The sequence below is a fragment of the Adelges cooleyi genome, unplaced genomic scaffold (genome assembly GCF_023614345.1).
Source record: "Adelges cooleyi isolate 19-005CV unplaced genomic scaffold, UGA_ACOO_1.1 ACOO_flye_CR_arks_rails_tigmint_CR_PRNA_2, whole genome shotgun sequence".
In the NCBI taxonomy this organism is placed as follows: Eukaryota; Metazoa; Arthropoda; class Insecta; order Hemiptera; family Adelgidae; genus Adelges; species Adelges cooleyi.
In genome coordinates, this window is record NW_026095860.1 from 12,349,366 (window position 1) to 12,367,411 (window position 18,046).

General features: G+C 27.6%; 2 protein-coding genes across 3 annotated transcripts; both read left to right on the top strand.

Annotated features, from left to right (window-relative positions):
- Positions 1–819: 819 nt before the first annotated feature.
- On the top strand, positions 820–11,117 carry LOC126833712 (probable E3 ubiquitin-protein ligase RNF144A). Of its 2 annotated transcripts, none has more exons than XM_050565209.1 (5): positions 820–1,036; positions 1,168–2,025; positions 7,065–7,227; positions 10,163–10,460; positions 10,545–10,666. In XM_050565209.1, exons 2-5 carry the CDS (start codon positions 1,321–1,323, stop codon positions 10,558–10,560), a joined length of 1,182 nt encoding a protein of 393 aa, XP_050421166.1. In that variant the 5' UTR covers positions 820–1,036; positions 1,168–1,320; the 3' UTR covers positions 10,561–10,666. The 2 variants fall into 2 exon arrangements, with proteins under 2 accessions (XP_050421166.1, XP_050421165.1); XM_050565208.1 differs by having other exon boundaries at positions 821–1,036; positions 10,163–10,482; positions 10,545–11,117.
- A 2,342-nt stretch (positions 11,118–13,459) lies between these two features.
- On the top strand, positions 13,460–17,324 carry LOC126833368 (serine/threonine-protein kinase RIO1). Its single transcript, XM_050564665.1, has 10 exons — positions 13,460–13,745; positions 13,814–13,968; positions 14,032–14,254; positions 14,316–14,567; positions 15,125–15,311; positions 15,816–15,934; positions 16,041–16,144; positions 16,232–16,437; positions 16,542–16,784; positions 16,856–17,324. Exons 1-10 carry the CDS (start codon positions 13,708–13,710, stop codon positions 16,958–16,960), a joined length of 1,632 nt encoding a protein of 543 aa, XP_050420622.1. The 5' UTR covers positions 13,460–13,707; the 3' UTR covers positions 16,961–17,324.
- Positions 17,325–18,046: the final 722 nt, after the last annotated feature.

Genomic DNA, 18,046 nt, shown 5'->3' on the forward strand with positions numbered 1-18,046 from the left:
TTCATATTATAATGAAAATATTTGCCTAATATCTGTTCATTCATTCATTTATACATAGCAACCTGTAAATTGAATACGATTGAAAAGATATTGTGGGTCCGGCACAAAAATAAAAACACATTATTACAAAAACAGTACCTCTCAACTCCGCGTCAAAACTAAATTTGTTCACGTCATGAACATATTCTCAATAATATATGTACTCATTTATTGTAAATGCGCTTGTCCACCACTATCTTGCACAAGTTTTACATATTTGGAGGTGGGCTGTTATTCATATAATTAATTTAAGATATAGATACATTGTTTTATTTAAAAATTACTCATGAGTGTGTTGGATGTAGTACATGGAGGCATTATTAAAAAGTAAAAACCTAAATTTAAATTTAGATCAGCTTAAGAAAGTGTATATCTTTTGACGTAAGTCAATCAAGTGACAACTCATAATAAATGTCATCGCATAGACTATCGCATCGCATATACTAGTGACTATAGTGTCGTTATTATTAATTAACGATTTTTAGTTCTCTAATCACGTATTATTTCAGTAATAGTTACCTAGAACCAATAGCAAAGAGCAATAAATTAATTTTTTACATGACCGCTCATAGCAGGACTAGTGACAATATACATAATACGTTCGCTTCTTTAATCCGTCCTCATTATTTTGAATTAAAGTAATGGTTAGTTCTAATTTCGAAAACTGAAAAGTATTCACAATTTAGTTTGTCAACCTGTCACCGGTTTTTTCTGGCATATTGGCGCGCATGACTATAGCCATTTGTCAAATCGGCTGATTGGCCATAGTTTTCTGATAAAAACAATAAAATGTTCTCGTTTTGTTAAAAATTTATCATCAACAGTGCTCTTGTGTATTTTACGTATAAAAATGTTCAATATCACGTTAACGATTGTCGTTCGTAGCTACGTGAAACAAATGACCTACTCTGAGCAATAACCCAAATATAATTATTTTAATAAAAAGTTAACATCTTGTAAAACGTAAAGAGGTCAAGATTTTAGCATATTTTATCAGGTACTATAAATCAAATTATAATTTCTATTAGTGTAACTTCGTATATTTACAAAATATATTTATATACATAATATGATATTTGTTTTCAGTTGTGATATTTTATTAGTTTAAATTTTTTACGTTTTTTTTAGATGAAAATTGAAATCGAAGAATTTTTGAAGCTATATTGATAACGATAGTGTTGTAAAAATGTAGTTAACTATTTACTGTTATACAATGTCAAAAAATCATCCATTAGCTCTAACTGATCGGTCGACGGATTGGCGGTCACGTCGACCGGCGATATGAAGAAGACTGCTGTTAATTATGAACGAACGCATTCGTTACGGGATGACGAAGATGATAGTCGCGAAATTATATTAGAACGCGATCCGTTTCGGCGGCCAAAATCCCATCGTATTGCTGTGCTTTCAGGCCAAAATGGATTGGAAAAGAAGCCATCGAAAAGTGAAGTTGACTTGCCTAAAAGAAGTAGGCGTAGCTGGGAGGGTGAAGAAGAAGAACTTCTCAATAACGGATCGGCTTTAGACGATGAAGATAATGCAAGAAAACTTAGAAAATGGAGCAAAAGCAAAATAGACTTATTAATGCCCAGCTTACGGTCTTTAGTGACATTAGCTCGTGGAAAGTCATCATCAGCTACATCGTTGAACCAACCTGGTTCAGCAGAAAGTTGGTCACATATAGAATGTATGCGCGGTGATGAACCTATTAGAAAATACAACACTATGGTTACATTATCAAATGTAGTTCTCAATCATCCTATGGGAATAAAACCTGTCAATCGATTACGAGATACTGGTGTTTGTTCTCGATGTAGCAGTGTCTTATCATTGGCAGCTTCTTCATCTAGATATTCATTAGGTTCAACATCAAGTTTTGTTACACACAGAGATCAACCTAGTGTATTATGTAAAGTGTGTTTAAATGAAGTTCCTGTAAGCAATTCTTGGACACTTCAACAATGTGGATGCTCCTACTGTATAGACGTAAGTACATATAAGTAATTCTAATTCTAATTTAAAAAGACAGTTATTATCAATTACTCTTAAGTTTATTGTTGCTTTTATGGACTATTTAAATTTCTGTTTGAAAACTAATACTTGGGAATCAATTAGTCATTATTAGTTTAAATAGGTATAGTATATAACACAGTTCAAGTACAATAAAGTGGCCCAGTAGTATAAAACGTCAAACTTGGTACTGGAAGTATCAGGCTTAATTCTTCTAATACTGAAAAATATAAATTGTTCGCCCCTTAATCTCACAAAATTGGCTTATTTGGGGGGACGTTTAAAATAAAAATAAATTTATATACATTTTTTGTTAAACTCAAAGCCAAGATTGCAAATTATTATTTTGTACTATGTAATATACTTATATATATATATATTATTATGCATTTTGTTAGTCTTAAAATTATTTATCATTTTTATTGATAAAAAACCATTTACTAACTGTTTTTAAAAATTGATTTGACATTAATACATATTTAGTGACATGTAGTAGAGACTTTTGGTGAATTATATAAAATTAATAAGCAAAGAATTTTTGTTTTGAACATTTACCTTGCATAATTATTTTGAACAGTTAAATATCTATCTGATCAGTGGCGGTTTTTATATATGGGCAAGGTGGGTTGATGCCTGTACCAAATTGTTCCCTTGTTAAACAATCCAATGTCCTGTTGTTTTGATACATAGTATTAATATTTATATTGTTAAGGCAAAAAATTAGGGATTTAGGATTTTTGTTGCGTTTATAGCTTACTTAGAAATATATTAATGCTGTACCAAATTTGTGTCCTTGAACCGCCCCTGATACTGATTGTAACTGATTTCATAAACAACATTATAACCTTGTAACTTTTAATAAATTATTTTATTTGAAAATTATTACGATTGTTATTACGGAATACCTACTCTAATTTGAAATAATATAATGAACAGCCATTTTAAGTATAATAGTAGTTATAATTAAAATAGCGGTCACCATATGTTCTAATGGAAATGTTTACCAAAAAAATAAACAGTATTTATTATTTATGAAGAATTATGTCAAGTCGTATAATTATAAATAATAGTGAATACAAGTACAAATTTCTGTTAAGGTTTACAGTGGGCCGACTTCAACATTCCTTACACCATTTGTAGGTTGCTGATAATATATGTCTTAGTTATTACTTAGTTATCTGTATGTTAATGTTCAGTTATTACTTATTAATCAAATTAAATTTTTTGAGACAAATGCATTTATTAAACTTAAATCTGAAAACTTCAGTATTAAAAACTTTTGATGTCAATAAGTCAAGAAAAATGGTATGTAATACAAATAAATTATGATAATGAAATATTGGGTACAATATTGTATTTTCACCATGCAACTAAAAAACTAATGATGACAGCGTGAATCAAATTATACCACAAGGTAATTAAAGGTTCAAAGAATTTATTTCACTTATTGGGATTGTGATATCACAAGATGACGGCTTAGTTTAGACACGACTCAAATTTGTGATGTTATAGTTTTGTATTTTGTTTGATTTTGAATATAAAACATTAGCTGTTGTCGTTAGTACATTGTATTGGCTTGATTTTTTTAATAAACAAATTTTAATTAATCCATTGAAAATACAAATAAATGAATAAAACCAATGTCATCTTGCCAAAAGCCAAGTTGAAGTACAGAAATAGACTATTTGATTATTATAATTCTCTAGATTTCGAGGTGACACATGATATTGACGTAAAAAAACTTGAAACTCTGCCCTGATACAATTTTTTTTCTAAACACATTGTGGTATGAAATTTTCTGTGTATTTTTTATTAATAAAATAAATACTACTGATAAAATATAAAGAATTGTAACAAAGCACAATTCTGTCTTCAGGAAATATCAAAGCAGCAAGCAGGCCATCAAAAAGTCTGAAAAACTTAAAATTTTAAAAGTTAATTGATGTATGTTACCATTTAAGTTATAAAAGTCGTAGAGTTATAGAATTTACCAAAAGAATAATCTGTATTTGTAAATTTCATACCATTGAAAAAAAAGTATAAATAAAAATGTTTACAAAAAGTAAAACTACAAAATTTCAATTATTTTATGATAAATTTAATATCTTTATTATGATTTTATGCCTCTTATGATATTCATACATGTATTATTTATACTTATCATAATATTGTGGATTAACATCAGTTTAAAAAAGTTTTGAGCAATGACTTGCTTAGCCCCCCTAAATACAACATGACATTATCCCGCTGATCCTTAATTTGTATAAATGTATTATTAATAATCTATTTGTTAATTGGAAAACTCTTCTTGTTAAGGTAGAAGTTTTAGACGTAGTGTCCCCAAAAAAAAACATTTCATTATATAACCCGTCCAGTTCATCTAGACACCTGGCGACCGTTACAGTACCCGTGATTTGTTCAGACAAATGACATCATGGAGTTTTCAGATGAACTGAACGGGTTATAAGATTATTTTAAGTATTATATTTTAATAATAAAAGTATATTATAACGTATAATGTACATTTTAATAATTATTTTTTTCATTTAACAAAAACTTTATTTTCTTGATAATCAAACTTTTATAAATTAATACATAATACATTTTATCAAATCATTGAATTTTGAACAAAAAAACTGTTACCAGTTAATTAAATTATACACTTAAGGGGATTGACAACGGGTAGTTTATATAGGCCATATTTAGGGAAAAGTTGTTTTAGTAAATTTCGATTATATCAATTTATTTTCAGGTTAATTTTTATAAGCTTCAGCGTATTAGTTTTAAGATGTACAATGTTTTCTTTCAATTAAAGTCATTTTGGTGGTTCAAGAAACCAATTTAGACCTTAAAGCCTGACAAAATTACGCCTACTTAAAATAATTGGATTTTAATTCTGTAAAAATAATTGAGCTCATCGGCCTTTTCTCTAGATTATTGTGGAAGTAGATTTTTCAATAACTGTTTCATACTTAAAAAAGACAATGAAGTAGGTACTACAAATTTGAGAAATTAAATTTGGACTTCGACATAATTTTAGCATAAAAAATAGATTCCCACAATAGCCTAGAAAAGAGGACAATAAACTATATTTTTTAAGAATAAAATCCGACCATCAGGTCTAAAACGTCCAAAAGCTTAATGCTTTTATCCCCTTAAAAAAAATCATGGTTCACCTATTTTAGTCCGGCCATAAAGGCAAGGGGGAATTGTTTTGTTGTATACCCCCCTCCCCCCAGAAGAAAATTGTAAATACGCTACTGACGACACTTATTCACATAATCTTATTTTGTCAGGGATATTAATGTTAGGTTTTCTTGTTATAATTGTTAATCAAAATAAAAAATACTTACATTCTCGTAATAACTCGTTGGAAAATAATCACTAAAAATAGATACATCACGTCACTTATAATCTCGAAAATCTCTTACTTGCTTCTAAACAAAATAATATTGACAAAGTTATTTTGTATAACCAGACTCGTCAAAAACTGAGACTTAGAGGATATTGTATAAAAAAATATAGCACCACATAACTCCAGAATTTTTACTGTAAGGTAAATCATACTTGTCCTTTGTACAAAACTTAGGTATTGAGGTTGAATTTTGTAAACATTTAGATGGCCCTAAATTAAGATAGCAGTCCACTACTGACAAAAAAAATGTAACCTATCAATTACACTAAAAGTCGAGATCCATCACGTGATATAGTTCTTATTTTTTAAATTTACTTCTTGCAATAACGAGAAAATGTTTACAACATAAATAAACTACTGAAAACTACAGAACTGCAGAAAATAATAAGGGTAAAATATTGTTATATTGCTTATTATTGAATAGAATATTGCCAAAAATGATTCGAAATTTATTTACTGTGTTTTACGTTATTTTTTACTGGCATTTCAGAAACATTTACATTTCAATACAGTATACTTGCGGTTAGATTAAAAAAACAATAGTTGTTTTTCTTTTTGTAAACTAAACTAGTAATTTGGGCAAGAACGACGCTGTAATGACTGATGGATAACCAGTTTTTTACAAATAGTTATCAAGTTCGGAATCAACAATTATTTAAATGTGAGATATGTGGCGCAAAAAAACTTATTTTAAGTAGAACAGAATACCTACCTTGTTCCGATCACAATTGAAAGCATCTTGTGTCTATACCAATTATTTTTATTCTAAAAATAATTATTTTTTTTATTATAGGATAGGAATGGCCGAAGTTTATTAGCATAAATATTGCACATAAAAATAACAATCTATTTAATTTATGTAAAATAATTTATATTGACTTTGCTATTATAAGACAACCTGTATAATATGTTATTGCGTATGTTTGTGTTTTGTATATTTACAATTTATACACATGTTATAATAATATATTTGGTTCAAATGTTGTTTATAAAATAATTAGTCATTACATCATAAAATTGGACCTTAGGGAAAATGTATCAGGAAAAATGCTTGAAGCAAGTCACTTGTGCACGATAATTTATACGTATTTTATTTGAGTTTGGATTATTTCAGTTTTTAATTAAGATACAAATCATATAAATTTACCGTGTTTGAAATCTATATAATAAAAATCGTATAGATAAATATTCACATATTATATAGAAAAGTCTTGATCAACTCGTTTCAGTTTTTAGTTGGTTATTTAAGTCAACTCGAATAATGAATATTGAAATGAAAAATATCTATTTTACGATTTAAAACTTTTTAGTATTTTTTTTTGTTTTAACTGTTCGTTAGAAAACTAGTTTTATTTTAACCTTCGCGATTATTGGAACAATTATTAATATAACGATATGATAAACTAGTTTTATTTACGTGAATTTTGCTACACTTGTGTTCGTATTTAGTAATTACATTGTGATTCAGTTTTTAAAAACGATAAGTCGTTATAATTTGTTCAGTATAGTATTTTGTAGGACGTGTATTCATTTTTAACACTTAAAATATGATTTCTGTCATTGTTAAACATTTCATAAATTTTTGTTTTATGTACTTTAGTGTGCAAAAGCGTACGTAGAGTTCGAAATAAACCAAGGCGCATACAACATATCGTGTCCAGATGCTCAATGTCCAAAACAAGGAATAATACAATTGGTTGAAATTGAAGCTTTGGTCGGCATTGACGAGATTGAAAAACATCACCGATACAGATTAAATAAAGGTAAGTATTTAATTAGTAACATAGTTTTTTGTTCGGTTTGCCACTCCTAACTATTTTTTTTCTTAAATTATGTATAATTAGTACGTGGAAATCGTAATTGCTTGCTTGAATATGTACAAGCGCCTCCTCAATCATACGCTACAGGCAGTTGTATAGTTAGAACACGATTTTCTAAATTATAACGCGCGCCGTATATGTACAATTTTGCTAATATAAAAACAAAGGGGGTTCAAACACCAACAATATTATAAAGCCCCTCTCTCATAATGAAAATAAATACTAACAATGTTGATTGTTGTGGTTGCTAATTTAAAAACTCGAAGCAGGGGTGTATTTATGGGAGGGACTGAGGGCCCCCCACTAGAAATTTCACGAAACTTTTTTAGTCTACCTATAGACTATATTGTTGTTTTAAAATTTTTTAGTTTTTCATATTAAGTGTTTTTGAAGTGACTGAAATAATATGGTAATTGCGTCTTTTTGTCCGACTAAAATGGTCGTACTTCCATACCCCTATCTTGAATGTTATCGGTAGTTATTACTACCTAATATTATTATTACCGTTGATTAAAGTCTGCTTAGATACAGATAAGCTGTACACAAATCAGCAACCGATTTTTAATTTTTCGTAGGATTCCCGCTGGCAACAGAGGTACTCTCGTCATAGTTTACCAACCGCCTGTCCATAAGCTATGAAATATTCTGCCAAGTCTATTCTGAAATCAATATTATTACCGAAAAGTCGTGACGGCAACGACAGTGATCCGTTTTTATCGTTTACAAAAATAACACTGTATACATTTGTTTCGATAAATGTACATGTATAATACATACAATTTTATTACGGAAGTTTCACCAAATTTTAAGGTTTAGATTTGGATCATTATTCAGAAATAACGACTCATTTACTCAGAGCCTCAGTCACTCCAAAAAATAAAAATATCCAAATACGCCCCTGACTAGAAGTGCTAAGCATAGCCTTTTTTTTTTTTTTTTTAAATTACAAGTCCATAAGAACACAAGGGGTCACCTTACAGTATTATTTCCCCTGTGTTCCCGGCACCGTTTATTTATGACAAGACTAGAAAACAATATTATACAATTTAAATACAAATAAGAGCGGACTCTATTCCACTAATCTTTGGCCTTCGGCCACCATTAAACTGCTAAATACTATAATACTATAATGTTTGCCTATCTGCTCGGTTCCACATCGGAAGCTACGGATTCGCGTTTTAGCTATGTCTTATATTTATGGATGTATTTAAAAGAAATGTATGGAAACTATACTTATTGTTAAAATGTGAAATATTAAATAATAAAAGTGTTATGCCTTAAGAACAGAGTGAGACATTAGTTAATACTCTCGAGTTCAATTATTAATTATGATATGACAATCTACTTATTTTATTTCTGATTTCAAAAGAGAGATATACGAGTTCTAGATTTAGATAACGAACTAGCGAAGTGTTAGTATAATAGTTTAGATACTTTTATCTCCACATATTATTCAGTCATAACACAATGTTCCCTTCTTAACAACACTTAATGTGAAAAAAAAAATAATTATTAAAACTGTCATTATTTTTTTGAAGTGACCTTCAATCTTTATTTGATTACTTTAAAAATAAATTAGTTGAAATTCAACTATAATTAGAGATATTTTAATCAGATGATCGTCAGAACTTCACAAATGATGGTGTGCTGATAAATTACAATTATTGTGTATGCAGATGACATAGTTGTACTTGTAGATTTAATTAACGTAATACTTAAAAGTACAGACTAACTAATTCTGTGGTGTTCGGGCAAAAGGGGATAAGTGTAAAATCGCAACTTTTGGAATCACTGAAACTAAATCACTTTAGTTTCAGTGATTCCAAAAGTTGCGATTTTACACTTATCCCCTTTGCCCGAACACCACAGAATTGAATTTGGGGCTAATGTAGCCCCAAAGAGAATTAATAAAGACCAAAAATTGTTTTAATAGTATTGTATCTCTTTTAAGCAGAGTGGAAGGACCAATAGGTTTTTTTTTTGTTTAAGTGCATAAAATGTTTGATATTTACGCAAAAATTGAGCTTTTTTGTGATTATAAACTTTACCCTTCTGGACCATTAGGGAGTTAGTTTTCACACAGGACGATAGTATGGTTGGGGTATTATCAGCGACGTTTGCCATCAATATCGGATATTGCTTTCACGTTAGGTCCATAAGGTTGGACCGATCACCTATTTTCAGTTCATATGTAGAAGGTGTACTTTATACAACTTTTAAAAAATCAAATTATTAAAAGAAAATTGTTCACCTGTCCTTAATGTATTATCACTACGTAATTCTACCATCCATGTGATAATTTTAATTAAACTATTTTACTATGTGCAATAAATAAATTTAAGTTTGTGAAAAAAAAAACTATTTAAATGTATAAGTTACCATTAAAATGTTGGAAGATCGTCTTTCTAATTCTGGCATCTGGAAAAAAACTTTAAATTTTCAATTAATTGATAAAAATAAAAAATATTTTACAGTTGATTATTTTTTAAACATTTTAGTACATCATCAGGTGTAACATAAAATTCTTTGTTTATTCCTTATGGTTCGAGGTTTGAACTATTTTGTAAAAATCTGTTATATTTGTGAGGGCAGTGAATAATTACCAATCATGTTATTGTTTAAATGTGTACTTGAACAGTATTGTTTAACTTGAAGGGACAAAGTTATGTTTCTGGAGATATTTATCTGTATGTGTAGCAAAATTATTTTAGGGCATCTGAAGTTGACTTAAAATCGCTTGCTCTGTGATACTAAAAATAATGTTTTAATGAACTATAATGCATTGAAATGCCAGTAGATTGTGATTTTTATTGATCAAATTTATGTTTACTATTATTATTTATAACTGTATTATTAATTGGTTTTATTTTGTCTGCAGAAGTTGAACTGGACAAAAGTCGGATGTGGTGTCCAAAACCTGGATGCGAGACGGTGTGTCATGTCGGAGATCGTTCTCGGCCACACAGTGTTACTTGTCCTACCTGTCAGACTGAATTTTGTTCAGGCTGTCGAGCAACATGGCATCCCGGAAAACCTTGTCCTCCACCAGCTACACATGATGTGCCGACATTTGACTCAGATTTGATCAAATGTTGTCCAATGTGCAGCGTACCTATTGAAAAAGATGAAGGTTGTGCTCAAATGTTGTGTAAACGTTGCAAGCATGTTTTTTGCTGGTATTGTTTAGCATCTTTAGATGTAGGTTGAGAAAAAAAAACCAAAATTAAATGAGAAATTAATTTTAAAATTGTATTTTACAGGACGACTTTTTACTAAGACATTATGATAAAGGTCCGTGTAAAAACAAACTAGGTCATTCAAGAGCTTCTGTAATATGGCATCGAACTCAAGTTATTGGCATATTCGCTGGATTCGGCATACTGCTTTTAGTCGCTAGTCCATTACTATTGCTGGCTGCACCATGTATAGTGTGTTGTAAATGTCGTGTGTGCACCAGTGGGTCCAAGCTAGATGATCCAGAGGACGATATTCTAGATGAACCTAATTGACTCAGTAATACTCCAACATAATTATAAAATTCCTTTTTTTAATTAAAATAATAACAAGTAACTTTTAAATATATGAGGTGAGAGTTATTTATGAACAATATGCTACCTAGTCATCCAGTTCATTTTAAAAAACATTTTACCTTTTTTGTTTTTATTATTATTTTTTTTTTTTTGGAACAAATTTTTATATTTAATCTAACAATTATGAACATATTGCGTTTAATTAAGATACTTAAACTTTCATATTATCCAGTTTCTAGGAATATACATTTTTATTATAATTAACATCTTAATTTAATCAAAATAATTTATCCAATTGTTGTTCTAAAGTATGTATTATTATATATTTTTTTTCAAAATTTATAGGAAAAAAATGTATGGTTATTACTTTGTTATTAATTAGTAGTTTTCACTAATGAAAATACACATTTTAATATAATGGTATTAACAATTACTTGTATACAAGTTAACTTACTTATAAATTGTGTTGTCACATAATATAAAATAGGTTTTTTTTTAGTTCATAGCAGACACACTTCTTCTATTTGACACTAATGGTATTAATATTCAAAATTATTATTATCTTTAAAATTACATAAAATTAAATGATATTTAATAATCAATGAAAATTAAAAATATAATATAATGTTTTTCCCAAAATTATTTACTCAATTATAGTTATTTAATGGTTTAGTAAAAATTACATTTATGTAAATTTGGAAACATTTAAAGAAACACTATATTTCTTGAAAAAATCTAAGATGACTGTAGGATTATCGCTTAATTCCAAATATACTTTTCTTGTTCCATGTGAATATAAAAATAATCTTTCTAAATTAGGTTATAATGTAATAAATAAAAAAAAATATTATAATATGTTAGAAGTTATTTATTAAATTTGATTCAATTTTTAAGTTACTAGTTTACATAGAAAAAATTAATGATATGATATATGGTATTGTAAAAAAAAAAGTTATTTTAATTCCCTTAAATTAGGCACATAAAAAAAATGTTATTTATTAAGTATGACTTTGTTACCTAACCTCACTGTTATTTATTCTACCCTGTGTATATTTCTTTATTTAAAAGCAAAATAATTAAGTTAATTTTTTGTACTTACAAATAACCAATACAATTTTTAATTAAAATACTTAAATATATATATATATATATATAATTGAAAACTTCTAATTCATTCCAATTGATACCAGTGAATATCTAAATTATTGGGGGATTGAATTTGTATGCCCTATTTATTAATAACACTATGATCTATTCTCTGGTATTCTTTTAAACCTTTGAGTTCAACAAATTTTTATTGTATTTTGATCTCTAAACTAATATTTTAAAATTTGCAATGATTATAATTATTATACTTACAAAATATCTGTTTAGAAATGGACCTGGATAGTTATAATTAGGTTGATATTATTATTATATATAAATGTAATGAATACAATAATCTTTATGTAATATTTATTTTCATTATTTAGTTTATTATTTTATTAGTTTGTTTTGTTTCCGATTTAATGCTGTGATATATATAAAAAAAGTATATACATACATATATATATATATATATATATAAAAAATAGGTGTAAAACAACCAATTTAACTGTGTAATGTTTAACAAATACATAATTACTGTCACAGATTTTTTTTTGTCAAATTTTGTGCTTGTAAAATAATATTTGTTAATAAAAATTATATAATTTTTATTTTAACTTACAAGTTCATATGTTGTTACTTAATATATAAAATTATTTGTGCTACAAAATTGAGCAGTAGAACGAATGAATGTATTAATATGTATAATTTTATTTTTCTTCTTATTAGAAAAGCGCCAAGGTGGATTGTGATACTGAATAATATAACTATTATTTTTTAACATTTTAAATTTAAATGCCTATTATATTATAAAAAATCTATTTGTAAAATACAAATATTCAAGTAAATAAAGTGAATATAAAAGGCTTATTATTCTTAAATAATTACGAGTTTTCTATTTTGTTCACAAGTGGAATATAATAATTGATAATCAATAATGAAGCAATAAGCTGCCATTCGATATTCTTAATTTGTTTATAATACATTGTATTACGATATCATAGTGCTGAGTGCACTTTTGTAATATTTTTGAAAATGTCTTTATCTGTCATACATAGCTGAGTTTTTTAAAAATATCTACTGTCGTCGATTTGTTATAAGTATAACTATATACTTAATATATTATATTAGGCATTTGGTTATAAAGATAATATTTATTAAATATTCACAGCTCAGTTTCTGTACACCGCGCCACTTATTAGTTATTTGCAGTTTCAAATTTCAATGCTCGCAACTATTCAAATCAATTGATTTCAATTAAATCATTGATGCTACAGAATAATGTTATGAATTTTTAATCTCGAAAATAATTGGCCAGTCGTTTCAAGTAATAATTGTGTCACAGAATATGTGTTTAATGTTTATTAAACTTATAAGAAATATGCATATTGACATTATGATATTCATAAGTAACAATACATGGTAACATGGTTATAGGTATGTCAGCTACTTAGGATAACCTCAATATAATTATCATGTTCTTAGGTGGTAGTGTATTTTTTACGGGAGAACTTGAGAAGCCATGTTGTGAAAATTGATAACCCAAGTAACTGATATACCTATTTTGTATACATGGGTATTTTTCTTCTTTCCACACGTGTTTTGAATCGTATTTTATAACTTGTACTTTGTAGAAAATCGTACCTAAAATATATATCTAGATAAGCTATAGCCGATTTATTAATGGTGTTGGATTGTCTTTTTTCGAATTTAGGCCATTAAAAAAATATTGTTTTTGTTATTTCATAATATAATTTATAAACACCTAAATTTTCTTATTAGAATAGTGGTTAATTAAACAAGCAAAATGCATCAATTTAGCGATGCAGAAAACGATAATGTTATGTAAGTTTATTTTAAAATGAAATTAAATATACCTATTACGATAAATTTTTACTTTTTAATAATTTAAGATTGCCGGTAAAAAAAAAAGATGAGGATATTTCCAAACTATTTGGTGAAATAAGTTTTAAAAATTATGGTCGTAAATTAATAAGTGACCAAAGTATATATGACAGTGACTATTCGGACAATGAGAGTAGTTCAGAAGATACACGATTTGATGATGGTAATATTATATGATTATTATTATATGTTGTTATTTTAAACTTAATTTTTTAATTTTAATCAGGATGTTATAGTAGAAAAGCAACAAATGAAATTAAAGCTCAGATCCATTCTGCTACACCTAACCAACAAAATAAAAATCCAAAAGTCAGTGATTACCAACCTTCAGAGAATTTATTCAAAAAATATTTGGATAAAGTAAACACGGATCCTTATGAAGGACCAACACTTACGCAAGAAGCTTCTAATAAAATGATGGAGAGCTTCAAGAAATCAGACGCTAGTAGGCAAGTATTACATAATAACATATAAATTTATTTTGTCTAATACTGTAACATTATATTTTAGATTCAGAAATAAAGATAAATGTGACCGAGCTACAGCAGAACAAGTGATGGACCCGAGAACACGAATGATTCTGTTTAAACTACTCAACAGAAGTATGATTGGTCAAATTGATGGTTGCATATCAACTGGTAAAGAAGCCAATGTATATCACGCAACGTCCACCGATGGTGAAAAGCATTATGCTATTAAAGTTTTTAAAACATCAATATTGGTGTTCAAGGATCGTGATCGTTATGTTACTGGTGAATTCAGGTGCTTGCATAATCCTTACTAGAAAAAATTATAATTATGTACTTGGATTAGAAATTCTCACAGTGTTATTACAAAACTAGAGTTAATTTACACAGAGGTAACTAAAATTGTGCTATTTTCTATAATTTCAAAAGTCAATTAGTAGTTTTCTAAAATGAAAAAAATATGTTAACTTTTGTAAAATATGATGCAAATTGATTTCAAAAGTGCTTTTTTTCAATCTAATCACAAAATAAGGAAGTTTCATAAAATTATATAATATATATTTCTTATCATTACTACAGTGTTAAGTAAAACAAATTGTGTGCAAACCTGGTTACAAATTACTAGTTTTAGCCAAGTTCTGCATTTTTAAAGTTTTTATTTGTATAAAAAAGTTGTGTTACCACCTTATTCATTTTGCAATACATTTATCTTTATGTAGCTGCTAAGTTGTGTTACCTAACTTAACAGATTTGTATTCAAGAGTTTTCTTGAAAAGGACTTAATACTATAAGTCATAACAATTTTGTTTGTGTTATTTACTTTTATTGATATATTATTATTTTTGTTATTAGATTTCGTCATGGTTACTGTAGACATAATCCAAGAAAAATGGTTCGGCTTTGGGCTGAAAAAGAAATGCGGAACTTAGTAAGAATGCATTCGGCTGGCCTTCCAGTACCTGAACCAATACTATTGAGATCCCATGTTTTAATGATGTCATTCATTGGTAAAGATGGTTGGCCTGCACCAAAATTAAAGGTAAATTTACAAAACTACACATTTATGTGGACATGAGTAGCATAACCTCAAGTTTCACAATAAAAGAATTTGACGCGCAAAATGGAACAAAAATAATAGATATTAAGTTGTTTGAGGGGCATCACATTAAATTGCTGTCAAGATCCTCTTTCCAAACATAAATGATTCCTCTAAAGTTGTTATGTAGCTTTTCCATATGTCGATATTATAATGAAATTTGCTTAAATTTTCAATTGAATAATTTCAAAATTGCCCACTCTGTCCAATTATTTATGAAATCACACTGCCCACAAAATGAAATAAATTCTTTAAAACTATTGTGTGGAGTAATTTAAAATACAATGCAATCGATAGTTACCTAGTTAGTAAAGCTGCACCCAAACATTAATCCTGCGATTTCATTATAAAAGTCAGTTTTTTTGCAATGTACGAGTATAATGTAAAAATGAATTGTCAAAAAAATTGTGATTCATTATTATTTTTTAAATGTTTTTTTCACTTTAGGATGCTCGACTATCAACATCTAAAGCATGCCAACTCTATAGAGATTGTCTTATAATAATGTGGAAACTATATAATATTTGTAAACTGGTCCACGCTGATCTTAGTGAATTTAATTTATTGTGAGTATACCTAAATATATTTTGTTGTTTATAAAAAAAAAAATGTTCAACTTAATGTATTATATAGTGTTAAAATTACATTAATAAAATATCATGAATTGTTTAGATATGATAACGGAGAAATTGTAATGATAGATGTATCCCAGGCTGTCGAACATGAGCATCCATATGCTTTGGAATTTTTACGAAAAGATTGCACTAACATAACAGGTAGCAATAATGATACTTACTTTTATACAATACCTGACAGTTATATTTATTTTGTTAAACTATCATTTTATGGTTTATTGTCTTCAGAATTTTTCCGCCATTACGATGTAGCTACGCTAACAATTAAATCACTCTTTGATTTTCTTACCGATCCAACAATTACATTGGACAATATGGAGATATGTCTTGACAAAATTCAAACACAAATGACAAACTCTGATGTTTTAACTAATGAAGAAATAGTTGAACAAGAAGTATTTAAAAATGCGTATATACCAAAAAATCTCAATGAGGTAATGATTAATACGCACATGTAATTTGTACATTTTTATAATAGTATTATAATTTACTAGTATAGTTATAAATTTTACAACATTAAGTATAATTACTAAAACAGGTTGTTGATTTCGAAAGAGATATTAGTTTGGTTAAATCTGGACAAACCGGTGAAGATTTAATCTATCAAAAAATTGTTGGACTAAAAGAAGACTTATCGGGACCTCAAAATATCCCAACTATACTAGAAAACGATTCAAATGTTTCTTCTAGTGCATCAGAAACAGAAAGTGATTATTCCGAAGAAGAAAGTAAATTTATTAATTCTTCAAGACCTAAAAATGAAGATGTAGAAAGCAAAAGAGTAATAATTTATTCAATTCTGCCATATAATATTCTATAAAAAAAATGTGCTAACTAATTTTTATATTTTAGCTACGAAAAAAACAAGTTAAGGAAGAAAAGGCTGAAAAAAGAAAAGTCAAAGTGAAAAAGCATGTGAAAAAAAGAAAAGAAAAAACTACTCAATGCAGGAAATAATAGTTTATTTTATGTATATTTGATTATAATATTATATTGTTAATAATTATTTGAAGTTCTATTTAGTAATCCGCTTGTTCATCCAATTCTCGTTGTGTATCTATTGTAGGATCATCAAAATCAAATTCCGAAAAACGAGAAATCTTTATAGACACTAATACCATAGGTTTTTCTTAATTTAGCCTCCAATATATGTACTTCTACATTTATTTTGTCAGTCAGCTAGTTAAGTCATTATAGTTTCTTGATATTATTTTTCTTTCAAAAGTTTTTTTGAGTTGATCTGTTTTATTATTTTTATCTGTAGTTACAACTGATGTTTTGAAATTGTTGTTGACATTATATATTTTTCCTGGTCTTCTAAGTATTTTAAACTTTTTTAAATGAATAGTCTAAATGAAAACATTTTAATGCAAATTAAAAAATTGTATTACGATATAATTAACAGTTGATATACGTTGAATCAATATGTTTCATCCAACTAATAAGCAAACATATATGATTTAATTTATATATTATAAACACTTTATACTTATCCATGTCTATCATAAAGACTTGGTTGTGAAAATTAATGTTTGTTTAAAGCTATGTATGTATATCACACATATTGTTAAGATTTTGTCAATAATTGGTCACTTTATACCAAGAATTTGATAAAAACTTTTTGTAGGAAAATGTGGTAAAAAATGATTAGGCATACTCTCTAAAAGTCATATATTTAATTACATTAGTAATTATTTTTATTTTTTAATTCGAAATATTGAGTTAAAAACACTGATAAAATATAATATATAATTCATGATTTCATTTAAGAGAACGCTACATCAATTTTTATTACAGCGGTTCGGTATGTAGGATAATTTTTTTAAATCTTAGTTTTAAGCTAAAACTTAATTATTTATTAGTACATCTATGAGGATTCTTTACTGGTCATTTTTTTTTTCTTCAATTACCACATCGATCAAGTTATGGAGAACCGGTTTTGTTTAGTTTGAGATGGTTTTAGAATACAAATATTCATTATTAAATACATAGAATTAAGAACATTACTCATTAGAACATAACATTTCTGAGGGCTGTACGTTG

Coding starts and splice junctions, on each gene's coding strand:
- LOC126833712 (XM_050565208.1), top strand. CDS start 1,321: ATGAAGAAGACTGCTGTTAATTATGAACGAACGCATTCGTTACGGGAT. Junction 7,228..10,162: donor CCGATACAGATTAAATAAAG/GTAAGTATTTAA, acceptor TTTTGTCTGCAG/AAGTTGAACTGGACAAAAGT. Junction 10,483..10,544: donor ATTGTTTAGCATCTTTAGAT/GTAGGTTGAGAA, acceptor TGTATTTTACAG/GACGACTTTTTACTAAGACA.
- LOC126833368 (XM_050564665.1), top strand. CDS start 13,708: ATGCATCAATTTAGCGATGCAGAAAACGATAATGTTAT. Junction 13,746..13,813: donor GCAGAAAACGATAATGTTAT/GTAAGTTTATTT, acceptor TAATAATTTAAG/ATTGCCGGTAAAAAAAAAAG. Junction 16,145..16,231: donor AGATTGCACTAACATAACAG/GTAGCAATAATG, acceptor TATTGTCTTCAG/AATTTTTCCGCCATTACGAT.